Source organism: Fundulus heteroclitus, chromosome 16, assembly GCF_011125445.2.
Source record: "Fundulus heteroclitus isolate FHET01 chromosome 16, MU-UCD_Fhet_4.1, whole genome shotgun sequence".
Taxonomy (NCBI): domain Eukaryota; kingdom Metazoa; phylum Chordata; class Actinopteri; order Cyprinodontiformes; family Fundulidae; genus Fundulus; species Fundulus heteroclitus.
Window position 1 is genome coordinate 2999030 of NC_046376.1, and position 15692 is coordinate 3014721.

The 15692-nt window shown below is 53.0% G+C and overlaps 1 protein-coding gene across 2 annotated transcripts; it reads right to left on the minus strand.

The window, feature by feature from the left end:
* Nucleotides 1–142: 142 nt before the first annotated feature.
* sh2b1 (SH2B adaptor protein 1) lies at nt 143–14870 on the minus strand. Of its 2 annotated transcripts, XM_012852912.3 has the most exons (10): nt 14665–14870; nt 11007–13056; nt 10828–10929; nt 9839–9930; nt 8649–8731; nt 8224–8379; nt 7174–7385; nt 6923–7097; nt 6551–6641; nt 4240–4386 (listed from the first exon to the last, which is right to left on the minus strand). In XM_012852912.3, the coding sequence occupies exons 2-10, from the start codon at nt 12672–12674 to the stop codon at nt 4365–4367; spliced, it is 2601 nt and encodes an 866-aa protein (XP_012708366.2). In that variant the 5' UTR covers nt 12675–13056; nt 14665–14870; the 3' UTR covers nt 4240–4364. The 2 variants fall into 2 exon arrangements, with proteins under 2 accessions (XP_036004598.1, XP_012708366.2); XM_036148705.1 differs by lacking the exon at nt 6551–6641 and having other exon boundaries at nt 143–4386.
* Nucleotides 14871–15692: the final 822 nt, after the last annotated feature.

Below are 15692 nucleotides of genomic sequence, written 5' to 3' on the forward strand. Positions count from 1 at the left end.
TGGTCCGGGTGTGGATGCTGCAGAACCAGAACCTCCCCCCAGGGTATCACTAGAGTTCTGGGTCTGGCCCAGGGTGTCCTGGCTGCGTCAGAACGGACCGTAAAGATAAAAGCAGGAGTGAAGAAATAAAACCACCACAGAGTTCAATGTTTCACTATATTTATATTATATCATTATCATTAAATTCAATGTAGTACCTGAAACTAACCAACACACAGGATGGACAGACAGCTCCGCCTGTCCTCAACAGACGGTCCCAGCAGAGAAAAGAGACAGAGAAAGGCACGAAGAGTCTTCCAACTGAGACGAGGACATGATGGAGGAGGGGACTGAAGACAGACGGACACAGAAAGGCACAACTAGAAATAAGTAGGTATGTTCTCTGAAATGTTCTCTAAGTGTCGATGAACGCAGGCCGAGGCGGAGAGGACAGCAGGAACCAGGAGGAGAACCGGAGCTTTTCTCCTTTTCACCCCCAAAACAAAAAAACCAAAAAAAAGGCACAAAGACGTCTGAACTGAGATGGAGTCGCAAAAATCAAACTAGCAACCTTTAATACTCTTTAATCTGACCATCGTCATCATCGCTCCGCCCGGCTGTCCAGGATTCACCTGAGTGGGCCTGAGGTAAACGGTTCCTTCCTAGTCCAGACCCAAAGCCTCTCATGCCGCCCTGCTCCCAGCCAATCACACGCTGACCTGCTCCCGGCCAATCACGCGCCGCCCTGCTCCCAGCCAATCACGCGGCGCTTTCAAAATCATGCCATTTAATTTCAGGAGCATCTCTTCTGGAAACAAGAAGCTTTAAATCGTTAAAGTGACTTATTGCTCAGTTGGTTCTGGAACGGGGACATGGACCTAGAATTTTCCCAAACAGAACCAGAGGGAAGCCATCAGAACCTTCTGCTGGGCTCACAGCTCCAAAGTGATCGCTGTAGCAGGTCCAAAGGGCTAAACAGAACCTTAAGACCCTGTCGCTCTAGAACCATCCAGAGGTGAAATCTCAGGAGAGGGTGTGTCACTGTACTCTGGGCTCTGATTGGACAGAAAACAGGAAGTCCTCCAGAGGTGGGAGACACCAAGGCTCCATCCGAACACCCTTAATAACAGCTCCTACCTCCTATCTCCTGCTCCATGATCCGGCCTACAGCCTTCTGGACATCAGCTACAAAGAGACGCTCTCTGTTCTACGCATACATCATGGAACGCAAAGGATTGTGGGATACCTTAAAGGATCTATAAGTAATACTGGACCCATGAGGCTCAGATCAGCTTCCTAATCACAACAATCCAATATGCCGTTTTTAAACAGCGTGAAACTCCACTGAGTTTCTGCCTCCACAGGACAGATGCTGTATTCTGTTCTGGTTCTGGTTCTGGTCCGCTTCTCTTATCAGCTTCCATGTTAGCAGGCTGCTGCTCTTCGCCAAGATTAAACACCAAATACTGCTCTGTGTTGGGAACCTTCATCTGATTGGCTGAGGAACCAGGAAGTAGACACGGCTACACCCTGAACCGAAGTAGTTCTGGACCGTACCGCCAGGTTTGAGAGGAGAAAAACGCGACTAAGACGCTGTTGATGGAGAGGATTGTTTCTAGGGAATGTTGCTAACATCCTGGGTGACCAATGAGAACGATTTAGTTTGATTCTACGGTAAATTTCTGACTTATTGCTCCTTTAAGGCTCCTTAGGTAGGGTGACCAAACGTCTCCGGTTTCAGCGAATCATGATGGAGTAAAACTGTTTAGCGTAAGGAGGTTGGCGTTGCAGATCATACTAAACAAACCAACCCCAGGCACAGACTCTGCGGCGCCGTCACCCCCCCAACAAACCCAGAGACGACCCGGTTCTGAGGACGCTGCCAGGTTCCTAGGCTAGCCTGATAGGAAGCATCCAGGCTCCTTTTCCTGCCTCCTTCATCACTGAGCAGTCAGACAGCATCATGGCGGCCAGACCTCTGCTTTGGTAAAAGGTTCTGACCCAGTAAGGGTGTTCAGATGGAGCCAGAACTATTTAGGATTGGATGGAGAAACTGTTCCAAGGTTCTGAATATTTAACTGGGTCAGAACCATCATCACTCCAAGCTGAGGTCCGACTCTCCGTGATCGGGTTCAACTCTGAATGGTGGTTCTGATGGAACAGACGGCTGGACCAGAACCTAAACGACGAGCTTCACCGTCAGTAACGTGTCTGATATGGACAGAACCAAAAACCCAGAAATTCAGCAGGTTCTCCATCCCTTTTCCACCGGTACCATGACTCAGGTCCAGTAGGCATTTGGACCTCATCAACAGATCAATTAAAGAACCTTTGAGTTGTTCTGTAAACGGGTCGAAACTGATGAGGAGACCAGATTAACTTTATATCAAAATAACTTTTTATAAAACTGGGTCAATATGAGGAGGTTCCTATTTGGTTCTGGATAGTCCAGTCGGACCAGCTGACCTCAGTCACATAAGTTCTTCTGCTCAGGTGAAACATCAGATGGTCAACGACGATCCCGGTTCTGTTTGAAGGTCCGTCAGCAGCTCCTCATCGAGACGTCTCAGTCTGTCCAGAACCACAGCTCTGGTCAGCCCATTGGTGAAGAGTCTAGCCCGGTTCTGGAGCTCCACAGGATTCTATTGGCCGTCACCGAGGCGATGGAAACAGGTGACAGGGGGGGGGGGCGTGAATTTAATGATGATGTCATCAGAACGCTCCAACTCCCACCTGGACCGGCAAGCCCAGCAGCAGGATCCCGCCTCAGGTTCTTCAGAACATTTACGGTTCTGCCAACCGGACCACGGGCTCCCTGTAGTCTAGACGACGGAGCTGAACGCCTGAAACGGGCCAGTCACAGCCGGCAGAATCGGACCGTTCGGTTTTCCTGCAGCTCTTGAGCAAGGCGCCAGACGGGGCTGAGTTTGGACCCGTCAGACGAGGCGCTGGTACCGGACCGGTTGACAGAATGAAGGTGTGAGTGAACGGGCTCATTAGTGTCTGTGCTTTCAGTAGTGGAATCGCATACATTCAATGAAGCGTTGAACCAACAACCTCGTTAAAGGGACACCGCAGGCGGGTCAGAATCTAACCTGCAGCAGAGACCCTGGATCTCTGGTTCTGTTGATGTGGAGCGGACAGTCTGGTCCCGGTGGACTCCAGAACCTCCTGCCGTCTGCAGCAGGGTCCAGTCTGCCTGGGAAGAGACAGAACCGGGCCGAGGAGACGGGTCCAGGTCTCCTTCCTCATCTGCTGCTCGGTGGCTTAGATCTGCCGTTTCAGAACCAACACCGGGTCCGGACTATGAGAACGCCAGACGAAAGCAGTCCAGTCCTCTGGCTGTTAGCTGAGAAATCTGGAGAGATCCATCTCCTGGTCCAGAACCAGACGTCTCAGCTAGCAGTGAAGCGGGTCGGGCCTAAAAAAAAGGATCTAAAGGAGATGAGGAGCATCCTGGTGTCAGAGCCCTGATGCTTCAGAACCTGGGTTCTGACACATCACCTCCCAGGTTCTGACAGTGAAACTGGGTTTTCTTTGGGATATTCCAGAGATCCAACTAAAGAACTGAACATGGTTCTGAGAAAAGCTGCTGGTAACTAAACGCCTGAAGATCCAGTTTAGACCCGACTCCATTTCATCTGCTTGGTTTAGGAACCTCCTCCCTGATTAACAGGTTGTAGTGGTTCTGAAAACGGCCGGGTTCTGGAACTGAAAGTCCAAAGGAAAGCTCTGGAGAACTTGAAGAGGCTGCAGGGAGGTCTGGACCAGGAGTCGGGGTGAGGACTGGCTCCGGTACCGGGGGCGGTGTAAGGTTTCGGGTCTGCGTTCTGCAGTAGAACCGCGTGTAGCGTGTGTGTTTGGCCGTCTGGGCGGGACCACCGTGAGGTATTGGCTCCGGTTCTGACACGCAGGATCCAGAGAGTTCTGTGAGGCGGACCGGTAAGAACCCAAAGCTTATCGGACTGCAGGTAAAGAAATGTACTGCTCGTTAGTGTTGAAGGTGCTCCTGGCTCCGTCCCAATTAGTGTTAGCGACCGCCGCAGATCAAAGCGATGGCTGTGAGCGGTTCTGATGGACCTCCTCCTCAGAAGAAGGAGTACTGGTTATCGATGGCGCGAGGAGCCCTCGCCCCGTCCCGCTCCTCGCCCTCCCCGGCCTCCAGCTGGCGGAGGGGCGTGTCCCTCTCCTCCCAGTCCTCCACTCCTCCCCCGCTACCACCCCCGCTGCCTCCACTTCCTGCCCCACTTCCTGCTCCCCCCGCTGCGGCGGGCGTTCCCAGGGGCGGTCCTCCTCCTCCCGCCGGGTCCGCCTCAGTTCCCCTCTCCTGGGGCGGGGTCGGTGGCGGCGGGCGCCCCGGTGGCAGCGGAGGAGGCTGAGGTGGACTACGGGGTCTGCTGGTCGAGTCTGCAGGAGGAGAGGAGGGAGAGAGGAAGGGAGTGAATAAAGGGAAGGAGAGGAGGAGAGGAGGGAGAGAGGAAGGGAGTGAATAAAGGGAAGGAGAGGAGGAGAGGAGGGAGAGAGGAAGGGAGTGAATAAAGGCAAGGAGAGGAGGAGGGAGGCGGGTTGACAGTGAGGGGGAGGAGTTAGGAGAAGCAGGTTCTGGACTCCATGGAGGCAGGAGAGGCCCTACAGGCTCAGAGATGGCATCATTCTGACAGAACCGTTCTCTCCCTGCAGGGGTTCATGTGGTTCTGGAATTATCGGGTTTTACTGACTGCGGCTCGCATGAGGAACTCATTCAAAGATCAGCTTCATTTGGGTCATCCTCTGAGGAACTGTTTCTCCTGGGTTCTTTAGGACTTCTTCTACCCGTTTTAGACTCATTAAGCTCTCAGTCCAACATATTTATTGGATTTGTGATCCATCAGGTCTTCCAGCCAGAACCCAAACCTGCATGGAGGCATTACCTCCTGATTCTGGTGAGACGGCCCCTGAAGACCACAGACACGCGGAGAGTCCGGTTTGACTGGGACTCCAGAGATAGTTCCTTTTTGCCTGAATTTTATTGATATCCATTTATTATACTTCCTGGAAATAACATTTACTTTTTTTAATTCAACTACTTGTTATAATGTTCAAAAGCGGCAGTAGAGGCCAACGGGGGGCACTAGGGGCCAACGGGGGGCACTAGGGGCCAACGGGGGGCACTAGGGGCCAACGGGGGGCACTAGGGGCCAACGAGGGCACTAGGGGCCAACGGGGGGAACTAGAGGCCAATGGGGGGAACTGGGGGCCAACGGGGGCACTAGAGGCCAACGGGGGCAGTAGAGGCCAACGGGGGGCACTAGAGGCCAACGGGGGCCACTAGAGGCCAACGGGGGGCACTAGAGGCCAATGGGGGGAACTAGAGGCTAATGGGGGGCACTAGAGGCCAATGGGGGGAACTAGGGGCCAACGGGGGGAACTAGGGGCCAACGGGGGGCACTAAAGGCCAATGGGGGGCACTAGAGGCCAACAGGGGGCACTAGAGGCCAACTGGGGGCACTAGAGGCCAATGGGGGGAACTAGGGGCCAACGGGGGGCACTAAAGGCCAATGGGGGCACTAAAGGCCAACAGGGGGAACTAGGGGCCAACGGGGGGCAGTAGAGGCCAACGGGGGGCACTAGAGGCCAACGGGGGGAACTAGAGGCCAACGGGGGGCACTAGGGGCCAACGGGGGGCACTAGAGGCCAACAGGGGGAACTAGGGGCCAACGGGGGGCACTAGAGGCCAACGGGGGGAACTAGGAGCCAACGGGGGCACTAGAGGCCAACGGGGGGCACTAGAGGCCAACGGGGGGCACTAGAGGCCAACGGGGGGCACTAGGAGCCAACGGGGGCACTAGAGGCCAACGGGGGGCACTAGAGGCCAACGGGGGGCACTAGGGGCCAACGGGGGGAACTAGAGGCCAACGGGGGGAACTAGGGGCCAACGGGGGGAACTAGAGGCCAACGGGGGGAACTAGGGGCCAACAGGGGGCACTAGGGGCCAACGGGGGGCACTAGAGGCCAACGGGGGGAACTAGGGGCCAACGGGGGGAACTAGGGGCCAACGGGGGGCAGTAGAGTGTGGAAGAGGATGGCCATGCAGAGAAAATGAGTGGAAGATATGGTTGTGGAGGTATGGAGCGGTACAGAACTCAGTATGGAATAATCTTGGATCTTAGTGGTACGGTACCAGACGGGCGGGGGGGGGGGGGGCTACTGGACGGGATGCAGGGACTGGAGGGAACAGCTCTGCTGTCAGGGTTTTTAATGTTTGCTTTTAGTTTCTATTCTCCCATGTTCTATTTTGTTTCTACATTTTATTCCTACTTGCTTTTATTCTGTTTTATTTTCCTATACTTTAATCGTGTAAAGCACTTTGCATTGTCTCTGTACTGAAATGTGCTGTAGAAATAAATTTGCCTTGCCCTGATCCACATTTGATATAAAATAGAAACGACAGTGATAATAAACGCTGTAAAGCAGAACTTGTGATGAACACCGAGCCTGAGCCTGGTTCTGCCACCATGAGAGTCCTGATAGAAATGGAATGCGTCCTCTCTGCCACACACTCGTTCTGTCAGCCGAGGCCGGTCGCACTTACACACAGTCAGAGATGGGGGTTGATGGAGAGTCGGGATGGCGCGTGGTGATGGCGTCGCAGACCGCAGGCCGACTGCCCGCCCTGTCCCGGCCTGCAGGGGGGAGCCAACCATACAAGACAACAACAGAGAGGTCAGACGGGCACAGGACGGACAACGCTGCTGGGATTCAAACTACGCCTCCTCTGCTCAGTCTCACTGATTTACACACCTGGAGGCTGTGAGAGCGTAGCTGCTGATGAACGCTATGAGAATGGAGAACCACGCAGAACCCATACACAACACGGAGCATGCAGACACCGGACCCGGCGGGCTCACACCTGTTCAGGTAACCGACTACAGGCGGCGGAGCGGGCCGCTGGCGGCGGGCGTACCTGGCTGTCGGACGGCGGTGGCTCCAACGAAGCTGATGAGCGTGACATCAGAGGCGCCGCCGGACTCCAGGGGGATGGGGTGCACCCGGAAGTGCTCCAACATGTCGAAGATGGACTGGAACCAGAGGTGCTGCACCCGGCACTGGCCGTCCTCGTTCAGGGACAGACGGAGGTGCTGCGAGAGACGGGACACGCTGGGTGAGACGGCGCCGGCGCCGGACCCCGGGGACCGCCTCCCTCTCGGTACTCACCTTGGCCTTTCCCTGGAAGTTGAAGGTGAGGACGTACTCGCCCCGCCGCGTCTCGCTCTGCCGCACCAGGAACACGCCGTGGCTCGCCGGGCCTCCGGCCAGAACCAGCTGGGCGGCCTTGAGGCGCGACAGCGTGCCGTGGAACCACTGGCACTCGCTGAGCGGGTGCTCCACCGCCTCCGCCGGCCCCACCTCAGAGAAGAGGAACGACCCTGCAGGACCACAGGCACGGTTCTGTTGGTTCTCTATGTTCTCCACGTCTGCATCCAGGTAACACAACCCACCAAAACCCCAGAGTTCTGATCTGTTCTACTTCCAGAGAACCCGGCGGGCCGGACCTGGACCTGCTGGACCTTTAAACACTCAGATGGTTCTGTAAGGTTCTGCTTAGGAAGCAGATCCACGTTTAAACACCATGGGAACGTAGACGGGTTCTGACCCAAGAGACAAACGGGTTCTGGTGTGAAACGACCCCAGAACCAGAACCAAAGACTTTGTGAAGATCAGCAGGTAGAGTCCTGGTCCTGGACCAGCATGGCCACTCAGACAGGAAGAGGCCAGAGCTTCCTTACTGGACCCATGGCCTCGGGTCTGACGGAACCCCAGCGTCTGGACGGGACCATCGGAACCGCAGCGTCTGGACGGGACCATCAGAACCGCAGCGTCTGGACAGGACCATCAGAACCGCAGCATCTGGACGGGACCATCAGAACCGCAGCGTCTGGACGGAACGTCCATCAGAACAAAGTTCTGATCTCAGACCCAGACTACTACCTGGGAGCCAGAAGGCCTGCAGAGCGGACCCAGCTGCAGCGGTTCTGATGGAGGAATGGACCGAAGTTCCAGCAGACTGATGTGAGAACATTGGACCCAAACCGGACGGGTTAAAGGCGGTTCTACCAGAAGACAGAACCTCTCCCTCTTTATGGATTTATTTCTAGGTTCACGGTTCTCGTCTGGGAGGAACCAGCTGCATCACGCCGCGGTCCAGAGTTCTGCTCCGCTCATGTGGTTCTGATAAACCCGGTTCTACCTGTGAAGCGTGCTCACCTGTCGCGTCGGGCGTCTCCGCCAAAGGCGTGCCCACACTAGCCCCGCCTCCCCCGAAGTTCCTGCCGTCCGGTTCGTCCAGTGGAGCTCGAGGAGGAAGTTCTGGAGGGAGCGGGTCCATCAGAGGGGAGGAGCCTCCGATTCCCCCGTAGCAGACTGCCAGGAGCAGAAGAACCGCAGCGTTAGGCGGACCGGTACCGAGGCGGGCCCGTTCTTCCCGCCCAGTCCTGATCCAGCTCTCGTTTCAGTGGTCCGGACCAAAGGTTCTGTAGGCTTTAGCCAGAGTTCTGGTTCTGCTCGTTCATGTCAGAACCCTACAGCCCAGAGACCAACTGATCAGAACCACTTTCCCAGAACAGTTCTGGTGAAACGAGAGCTGGAGGACGGGTTCTGGGCCAGCGGTGCCGACTGGAAGCGTCACTCACCCTGGGAGAGGCGGTCGGCGGTCTCCGGCGTCCCGCTGATGTCCATGGAAGCAGCGCACACACCTTCAGCGTCCTCCTGCTCACTGCAGCGGGAAAACACAGGTAAGCACACCTGCAGCTCACCTGCAGCTCACCTGATGCTCAGCGGACCCACAGGTTCTGGCTACGACCCAAACGGCTGTTTAGCTTTCTCTGTTTCACTGGAAACATCTACGGTTCAGGGGCCTTTATGATAGGGCTGAACGATTTTGGAAAATAATCTAATTGCGATTTTTTTTCTTAATATTGTGATTTAATGCGATTTGTTTTTCCATTTAATTTATCATGTCTTTTTAAATATATACAAACAACAAATCATTTTGTTTCCTCGCTGTGCAGATTAGTTGCTAAAAGACCCACAGCATCTAAACTCAGAGCAGAAATGATTGCGTTCTGCTTACAATATATTTCAACCAAAATTGCAATTTTGACTTTTCTCTGCATTAACCACAAGCAACAAAAATGGCCTCTAAATAAAGATGTTTGTAAACAAGGACTATTTAAAACAAGAACTTTTAATCATTCTATTAATCAGAATATTATTCAAGAGAACAGCTTTTAGTTGAATTGGACATCAATCCTTGTTGAACATAAAGTGCAACCAACAAGCAAGTCTATGTATTAAACTGATTGACCTGTACTTAATGCTATGTATGATTATATAAACTCTAAAACAAGTAATAAAATTAGATTATCTCACTGCTGCAACTGTCTTCCCTTCCATGTGGAGGCAAACCTACTTTAAACATTTTACCAACACCTAATGGACGTGTCTAATTCACTAATTGTTACATAGCCAAAAATTGCAGACTCTGCGATTTGGAAATTGCGTTTTTTTTAAATTGCGATTATATTGAAAATGCGATTAATTGTTCAGCCCTACTTTATGATCAAACCCATTAAGGTTCTGCTAAGACCCGACTGCTCCATAACTCCTGGGACCGTCTCTGACCCGCTGGACATGAAGTTCTGGACCAGGTCCAGACTGCTGGAGGTGGTCCCGGTTCCTCAGAGAGAACGGACCTCTGGTTCTCCTTTGGAGGAGCAGTTTGAGGTGGAGAACACTGAGCGTGGCTCAGGGAAACGTCTGAACCTGCACCGGGTCAAAGCAGCCAGTTCTGGCCCGGTGGTTCTGGTGCAGCGATCATTACCTGAGACAGATGGCGTTCCTGATGTCGCTGAGCCAGGCTCTCATCTGAACCGCGTCTCGAGTCTCGATCACGTACTGGGCCGAGCCCTCCAGCTGAGGAAGAGCAGAAACAGGACAGCTCGGGTCAGGCAGCGGCCCGTTTGGGTTCTGGTTCCCTGCTGACAGCTGAACATGTCAACTCTCTAAAGGTTCGCTGTGAGCATTTAGGAGAACCGAGACAAGACCCAACTTCTATATTGGGGCTAAATCTGTTCGTGGTTCCGGGTCCGTTAAGGAATCTGATCAAACAAAGTTCTGAAACAGAGACTTTCCAAAGCCGTCAGAAACGGACCCGTCCAGAACAGAACTGTCCAGAACGGACGGCGCTCCTCACCGGTAACCGGCTCCAATAAGACGGGTTCAGAAATGAAGGTTCTCCTGCCAGATTTAAGGGTCTTCCTCGGTTCTGTGACATTACGGGTCGGTTCTGGTTCTGGAACATGGAGCTAACCCGGCAGACAGAGCAGCCGCAGTAGGGCTGGACGATATTTAAAAAAACATATCGATAAAATATAAATCAAATCCATTGATGTCGATAATTATCAACAAATTAAAAACATTTATTTTAAGCCCTGGCCGTTTTATGCTGTTGCTTAGCAACCTGTTTTTAGATAAATACACAAACACTGAATTCAAACTCAACTTTCTACCAAAACTACAAGTTTTTAAAAAAGAAAAAGGGTTTGCGTCTCTGAACTCTCTGAAGGGGGCGGGGCCTGGTTCCTGGGTCTGCGTTGTGATTGGCTGGGAGGATGTAATGATGTAATATTAACCTTCATGATAGGCTAGAATGCTAAAGGAAGGAAAACTGTTATTCTACTAAACTTTTGACCTTTTTTCTATCATGATATACGATCATAGATCGATATTTATCGTCCAGCTCTACGCCGTAGGTTCTGTAGGTTCTGTCAGCTCTGCCCTCCAGAACCAGGCAGCGGAATGGGTCGGTACCTGCAGCAGGAAGGTGTTCTCCTTGTCGGGGACCTCCAGGGCCGTGGTGCTCCTCACGTCCACGATGGAGCAGCAGGGGACGGTCAGCCGAGGCTTGGAGGACTGAAACACAGAGACGTCGGGTTCTATCTCCTGATGTCTGGGCCGGTTCTGACGGGTCGCTCGGAGGAGACGCTTACCTTTGGCGGGATGAAGAACTCCAGGTAGTACTCCTCTCCCCGCTCGGCGCCCTCCCGGTCCCGCTCTCTCAGAACCAGACGGCACTTGTGCCAGCGGCCCCCCCTCCAGGGAACGTTCCCTCCGCTGGCCAGGGGCTGGACCGGCGCCGTCTGGGCCGGCGCGGCCGAGCCGCCGCTCTCTGCGCCGTGGTGCAGCAGGCCGAAGGAGAAGCCCGAGAACACGTGGTTCCCCCCCAACTCGTCGCTGGAGGAGCTGACGCTCACCCCGCCCTCCCGCACCAGCCGGCCCACCTTCCTGGGGGGACCCACGGCGCCGGCGCTGCTCGGGGGGAGCGAGTTGGAGCCGGGGTGAGGGCTCTGGGTGAGGAGGGGGGGCGGCGAGCGGGACAGCCGGAGCTTCTCCAGACGATGGCTCCACTTGTCCTTCTCGCCTCCTTCGCCGTTGCTTCGCCGGCGGTCGCGGGCGGCCTCGGACACGGACAGGGAGGTGGCGCTGCTGGAGGAGGAGGGAGGCAGGGAGGAGGAGGAGGAGTGCGGAAGGGAGAGGGGCATGGACAGGGACACGGGCATGGAGGAGGTGGGGGTGGGGGGCTGTGTGGCGGAGCTCCTCTTGGCGGGGGCGGAGTCGTGGACGCCCATGGTGTAGCTGTAGCTGGAGGGCAGCTGGTTCTGAGCGGCGTCGCTGGAGGAGCTCCTCCAGTGCAGGATGCCGCGCACGCTGCCGCGCACGCTGCGCCCCACGCTGCGCAGAGAGAAGCGCTTCTTCAGCTTGCTCTTGGAGGTGGGCGTGCCGTTGCCTTTGGAGTCGGGCGGAGGAGTGCTGGAGGAGGGGAGAAGATGGGGGGCGTGATCCGCCTCGCACGACTCCGCTTCCTCCTCTTCCTGCTCCACGCCTTCCCCCGCCGAAGCCGCCCCGAGCCAGCCGTCCTCCTCTTCCTCCACCGGAGCGTCTCCGTTCCCGGGGCCGAGCACGGCGCCCCTCTCCTCCCGCCGCCCGTTGTTCCCCCCCACCGAGGAGCAGCACGACGACGAAGAGGACGGGGGCAGCACCTGGCCCTGGGCGTAGGAGTCCTGAAAGCGGTCGCCGCCGCGGCTCTCCAGCACCAGGCGGGCCGGCGCCGGCCTGGACGCCACCCGCGGCGTGCCGGAGGGGGGGCACGGGAGGACCGCCCCGCCGGTCCCCGACAGGGGCGAGACCGCCTCCTCTTCCAGAGAGGTGGCGTCTGACGGGGGAGCCCAGCTCACCGTGTCGTCGCGCCCCGGGGCGCAGCTCGCCGGCAGCGGCCCCTCCAGCTCCGTCTGGAAGTGGCGGATGAAGCGGTCGGTGAAGCGCCGGCAGAAGGCCGCCGCCGAGTCTGTGCTGTAGTGCGGGTTTTCCTGGAGAAACGCCCGGAAGTGGCGCGCAAAGTCGCCGGCTGCGACGCGAGCGTGGAGCTCGCAGAACTCAGTCCAGCTCAGGGACGGGGAGGGGGACGGCGTGGGGGTGTCGGACAGGGAGGACGGGGGCGCCTGGGGCGGCGGGCTCACCAGCGGGGGGAGAGGGGGGGGTCTGGAGGACAAAGGTAGCAGGGAGGGGGACGGTGGGGAGGGAGACGGTGAGGGCGACGGGGGCAGAGGGGAGGAGTTAGCGGCCCGCGGGCTGGGCGGGGTTAGCAGAGAGCCGTTCATCCTGAAATGTTTGGGACTCAGTTCAGTCGAATCTCTTCAGACGAGAACAAGAAGAGCAGAAGTGGTGGCACAGCTGGAGCAAATGTCCGCAGCACATCTGTCTGCTCATTGACAGCCGGGCGTGAAGCCGGGCGTGAAGCCGGGCGTGAAGCCGGGCGTGAAGCCGGGCGTGAAGCCGGGCGTGAAGCCGCAGAGACCGCAGCTGGACCCAGACGCCGCCGCTTTCAGCAGTTCGCAGCTCGGCTGCGTCTCACATCATCTTCTCAGGGTTGATAACAGCTCTGTTCCAGCAGGAGAACAAGTTCCTCAAACGCGCAGCAGAGCTAAGAAATCTGCCTCATCTTCACAGGCTGATGGACGTCCAGAGAGCCGAGGCCGCATGCTGGAAGACACACAGACACACGCGTTAACAGCAAAACCTACAGCTGACGATAAACCCTCTATTAACTAAGACCACAAAGGGACAAAAATGACTCTTCTACAAGTTCAGCTTGTTGTAACAAACATTACGTTCTCCACTGTTCCTTCAGAGAAACTAAACTAGCATATTTCTACTGCTGGTTGTGATTTAAGTCACCATTCCAAATACCTACATTACTTTCCATGCAGCTCGTGTTATTTCATTTATTATTTAAAGACATTGTAGGAACTCTATATTCTGCCCTGAAGATCTTTTATAGGTGAAAACAAAAAGTTTGACCTTTTTTATACCAACTGAAAAGTGCAGAGTAGATTTCTAGAAATACTATTTTAGCTTTGTAACACTTTAAATGTTTCAGAAAACACACAAAAAGGGTTTTACCGTTCTTTATGGGGACATTTGGTTCCAGTTAGAAAGTTATTAGAACTGAACAATATGAGGAAAGCTAGACGTTTGGATATTATAGTAAAATTTTGCACAAATAATATAAATCAGAGAACCCCAGCTTTCCTAAACTCTCCTTGGCTTTAGCACCTGGGATCAGGTCTGAGTCGCATTCCATTGTCTTTGTGTCAGGATCTGTCTAGTTCCAGCTCATGTCCTTACTAACTATTATATTCCTGCATTTATTGCTTTTTTAACATCATGGCCAGGAGACAGCAGATGAAAAATAGCCTTTGGCTAATTTTGGCTGTTTTAACTCCTGAATTATCATGAGATTTATTAAACTGAACTGTCCCCTTTCACATGAATCAACCAATTTAAATCGTGAAAGTTCATCTATGTGGCGAAATATCTTATTGGAAAGCAGCGACTGAATGCATCACTCCTGAAATATTAGAATGAGCCAAATATAGCATCCATTCTGTCCTTTGCACCTGCCACATTACACTAATTAATAATGTGATTTAATATAATCAGTTTATAATAAACTAAAGCCAAAGTGTTTGGACCTGTATTCATGCTTGACTTGTCTAATGTTTCAGATTTTAATAAATATCTCAGAAGCGGTCCAGATGATGTGAAAACAGTGAATTAGCCCTTTAAACAATATCTGAATCTGAAAGGAACTTTATTGCCGTTTTATTTGATTAATCCTCACATCAAACATTACCAATCTAACGGTTTTCTAGGAATGTTAGTCCTAGCGTGGGTCAATAAATACAGACTCTGGTCGTGTGTATTTAAGCTGTGGAGCATCACTCAGGCTCTGTGGTGTCAGGCTGTGTCTCTGGGTAAATGCTGAGTCCTTCCTGCACCACAGGCTGGTGATAAATCACAGCTAGCTGCAGCTTTGGGGCTCTAAAAGCAGCGTTCATGTGCGATCATCCAGCCCATTAGCCTGCTAACAATAGCTGCCCATCCTCACCTAAACATGCCGCTTATCACCAGCTGGATTCAGCCCCACTGGTGGCTTTTAGCTGCGTTCTGGACTTTATGTTGACCGCGTTTTGAAAAACCCACAGACCGATGAGGAAAATTGCAGCTAACGCCAAACATTAGCTCCGAGCTAACGGCTAAGTGTTAGCCTGCTAGCTAGCTGCTAATAAATAAGCAACTGAGCCGTACCTGTTCATCCCGGCCTGGCGTCTCATCTGCGGCTGAGAGGGCCGCAAACATCGGCATCCAGCCCGTCAGCGCCGCAGAACAACCATTCTCCTCAAAGCTTTTCTCTGTCGCTGCTGTTTTTGTTGTTGTTGCTAAATATGATGACTGCTATGCCTTGACTGAAGCCGTCTTCTCGCCCTGCTTCAATTCTCGCGATATTTACAGGATGTCTGTCTTGTTTGAACTCGCCGCTCCAGCCTTTACCAGCCGAGAAATAAAGCGCTCGTAATTATAATAGAAATTATGCTATTTGTTTGATAACGATAGAGTAAAACACAGAAATTAAATTAGCGTATTTATTGAATAACAAATATATTAAGAACGAAGTAAAAAAATAAATAAAAAATAAAGCAAGAAGCAAAGCTCCAACTCTGTGAAATAACGTAAAACCACAACAGAGAAGTTGTAAACAAATGAGAAATTAAAATAACACATTTTTATGAAATTCAAATTCAATAAAAACATAACAAAATAACTTGAAAACTGAACCACTTAATGATTAAATAAACTAGAAAATAAAATAAAAATGTGTCATATGCGTAAAAAAAAAAAAACTGATACAAAAATTAATTTACATACAATGAGATAAAAACTACAGTAAAATGAATAAGCATGTGTGTTTCTGTTCATATTTGTCAAGATATTCTAGTTTTGTTTATTGTTTTCTATCATTTTTTATCTTTGATTTAGTCACTCCCCTTAATCTCTTTAGGTAAAAAGTAAATTTCTAAATAATGGATGAAAATGTGACGTGAAAAACATCTCTGCCTGCTAGAACAGAGGCCTTTACCTCCAGTCCTCAAGAGCTACTGTGCTGCAACTCTAGATGCTTCACTATTAAAACACCTGGTTCACCTGGGTCACCTGGATCTGCTACTGGTACCGGTTCTGGACCCAGTGCTGGTGCTGGGAGACAGGCTGTCAGGAAAATACCATCACTGATGGAAAATGCATGGAGCTGCAGAGCTCTTTTAGTAACAGACGGCTGC

What these genes read in the sequence shown, in the direction of transcription:
- sh2b1 (XM_036148705.1), bottom strand. Translation starts at nt 12,674, where the DNA reads ATGAACGGCTCTCTGCTAACCCCGCCCAGCCCGCGGGCCGCTAACTCC. An exon ending in CGCCGACCGCCTCTCCCAGG is followed by an intron (nt 8,380 to 8,648) that starts GTGAGTGACGCT and finishes TGCTCCTGGCAG; the next exon opens with TCTGCTACGGGGGAATCGGA. An exon ending in ACTTCCAGGGAAAGGCCAAG is followed by an intron (nt 7,098 to 7,173) that starts GTGAGTACCGAG and finishes CGTCTCTCGCAG; the next exon opens with CACCTCCGTCTGTCCCTGAA.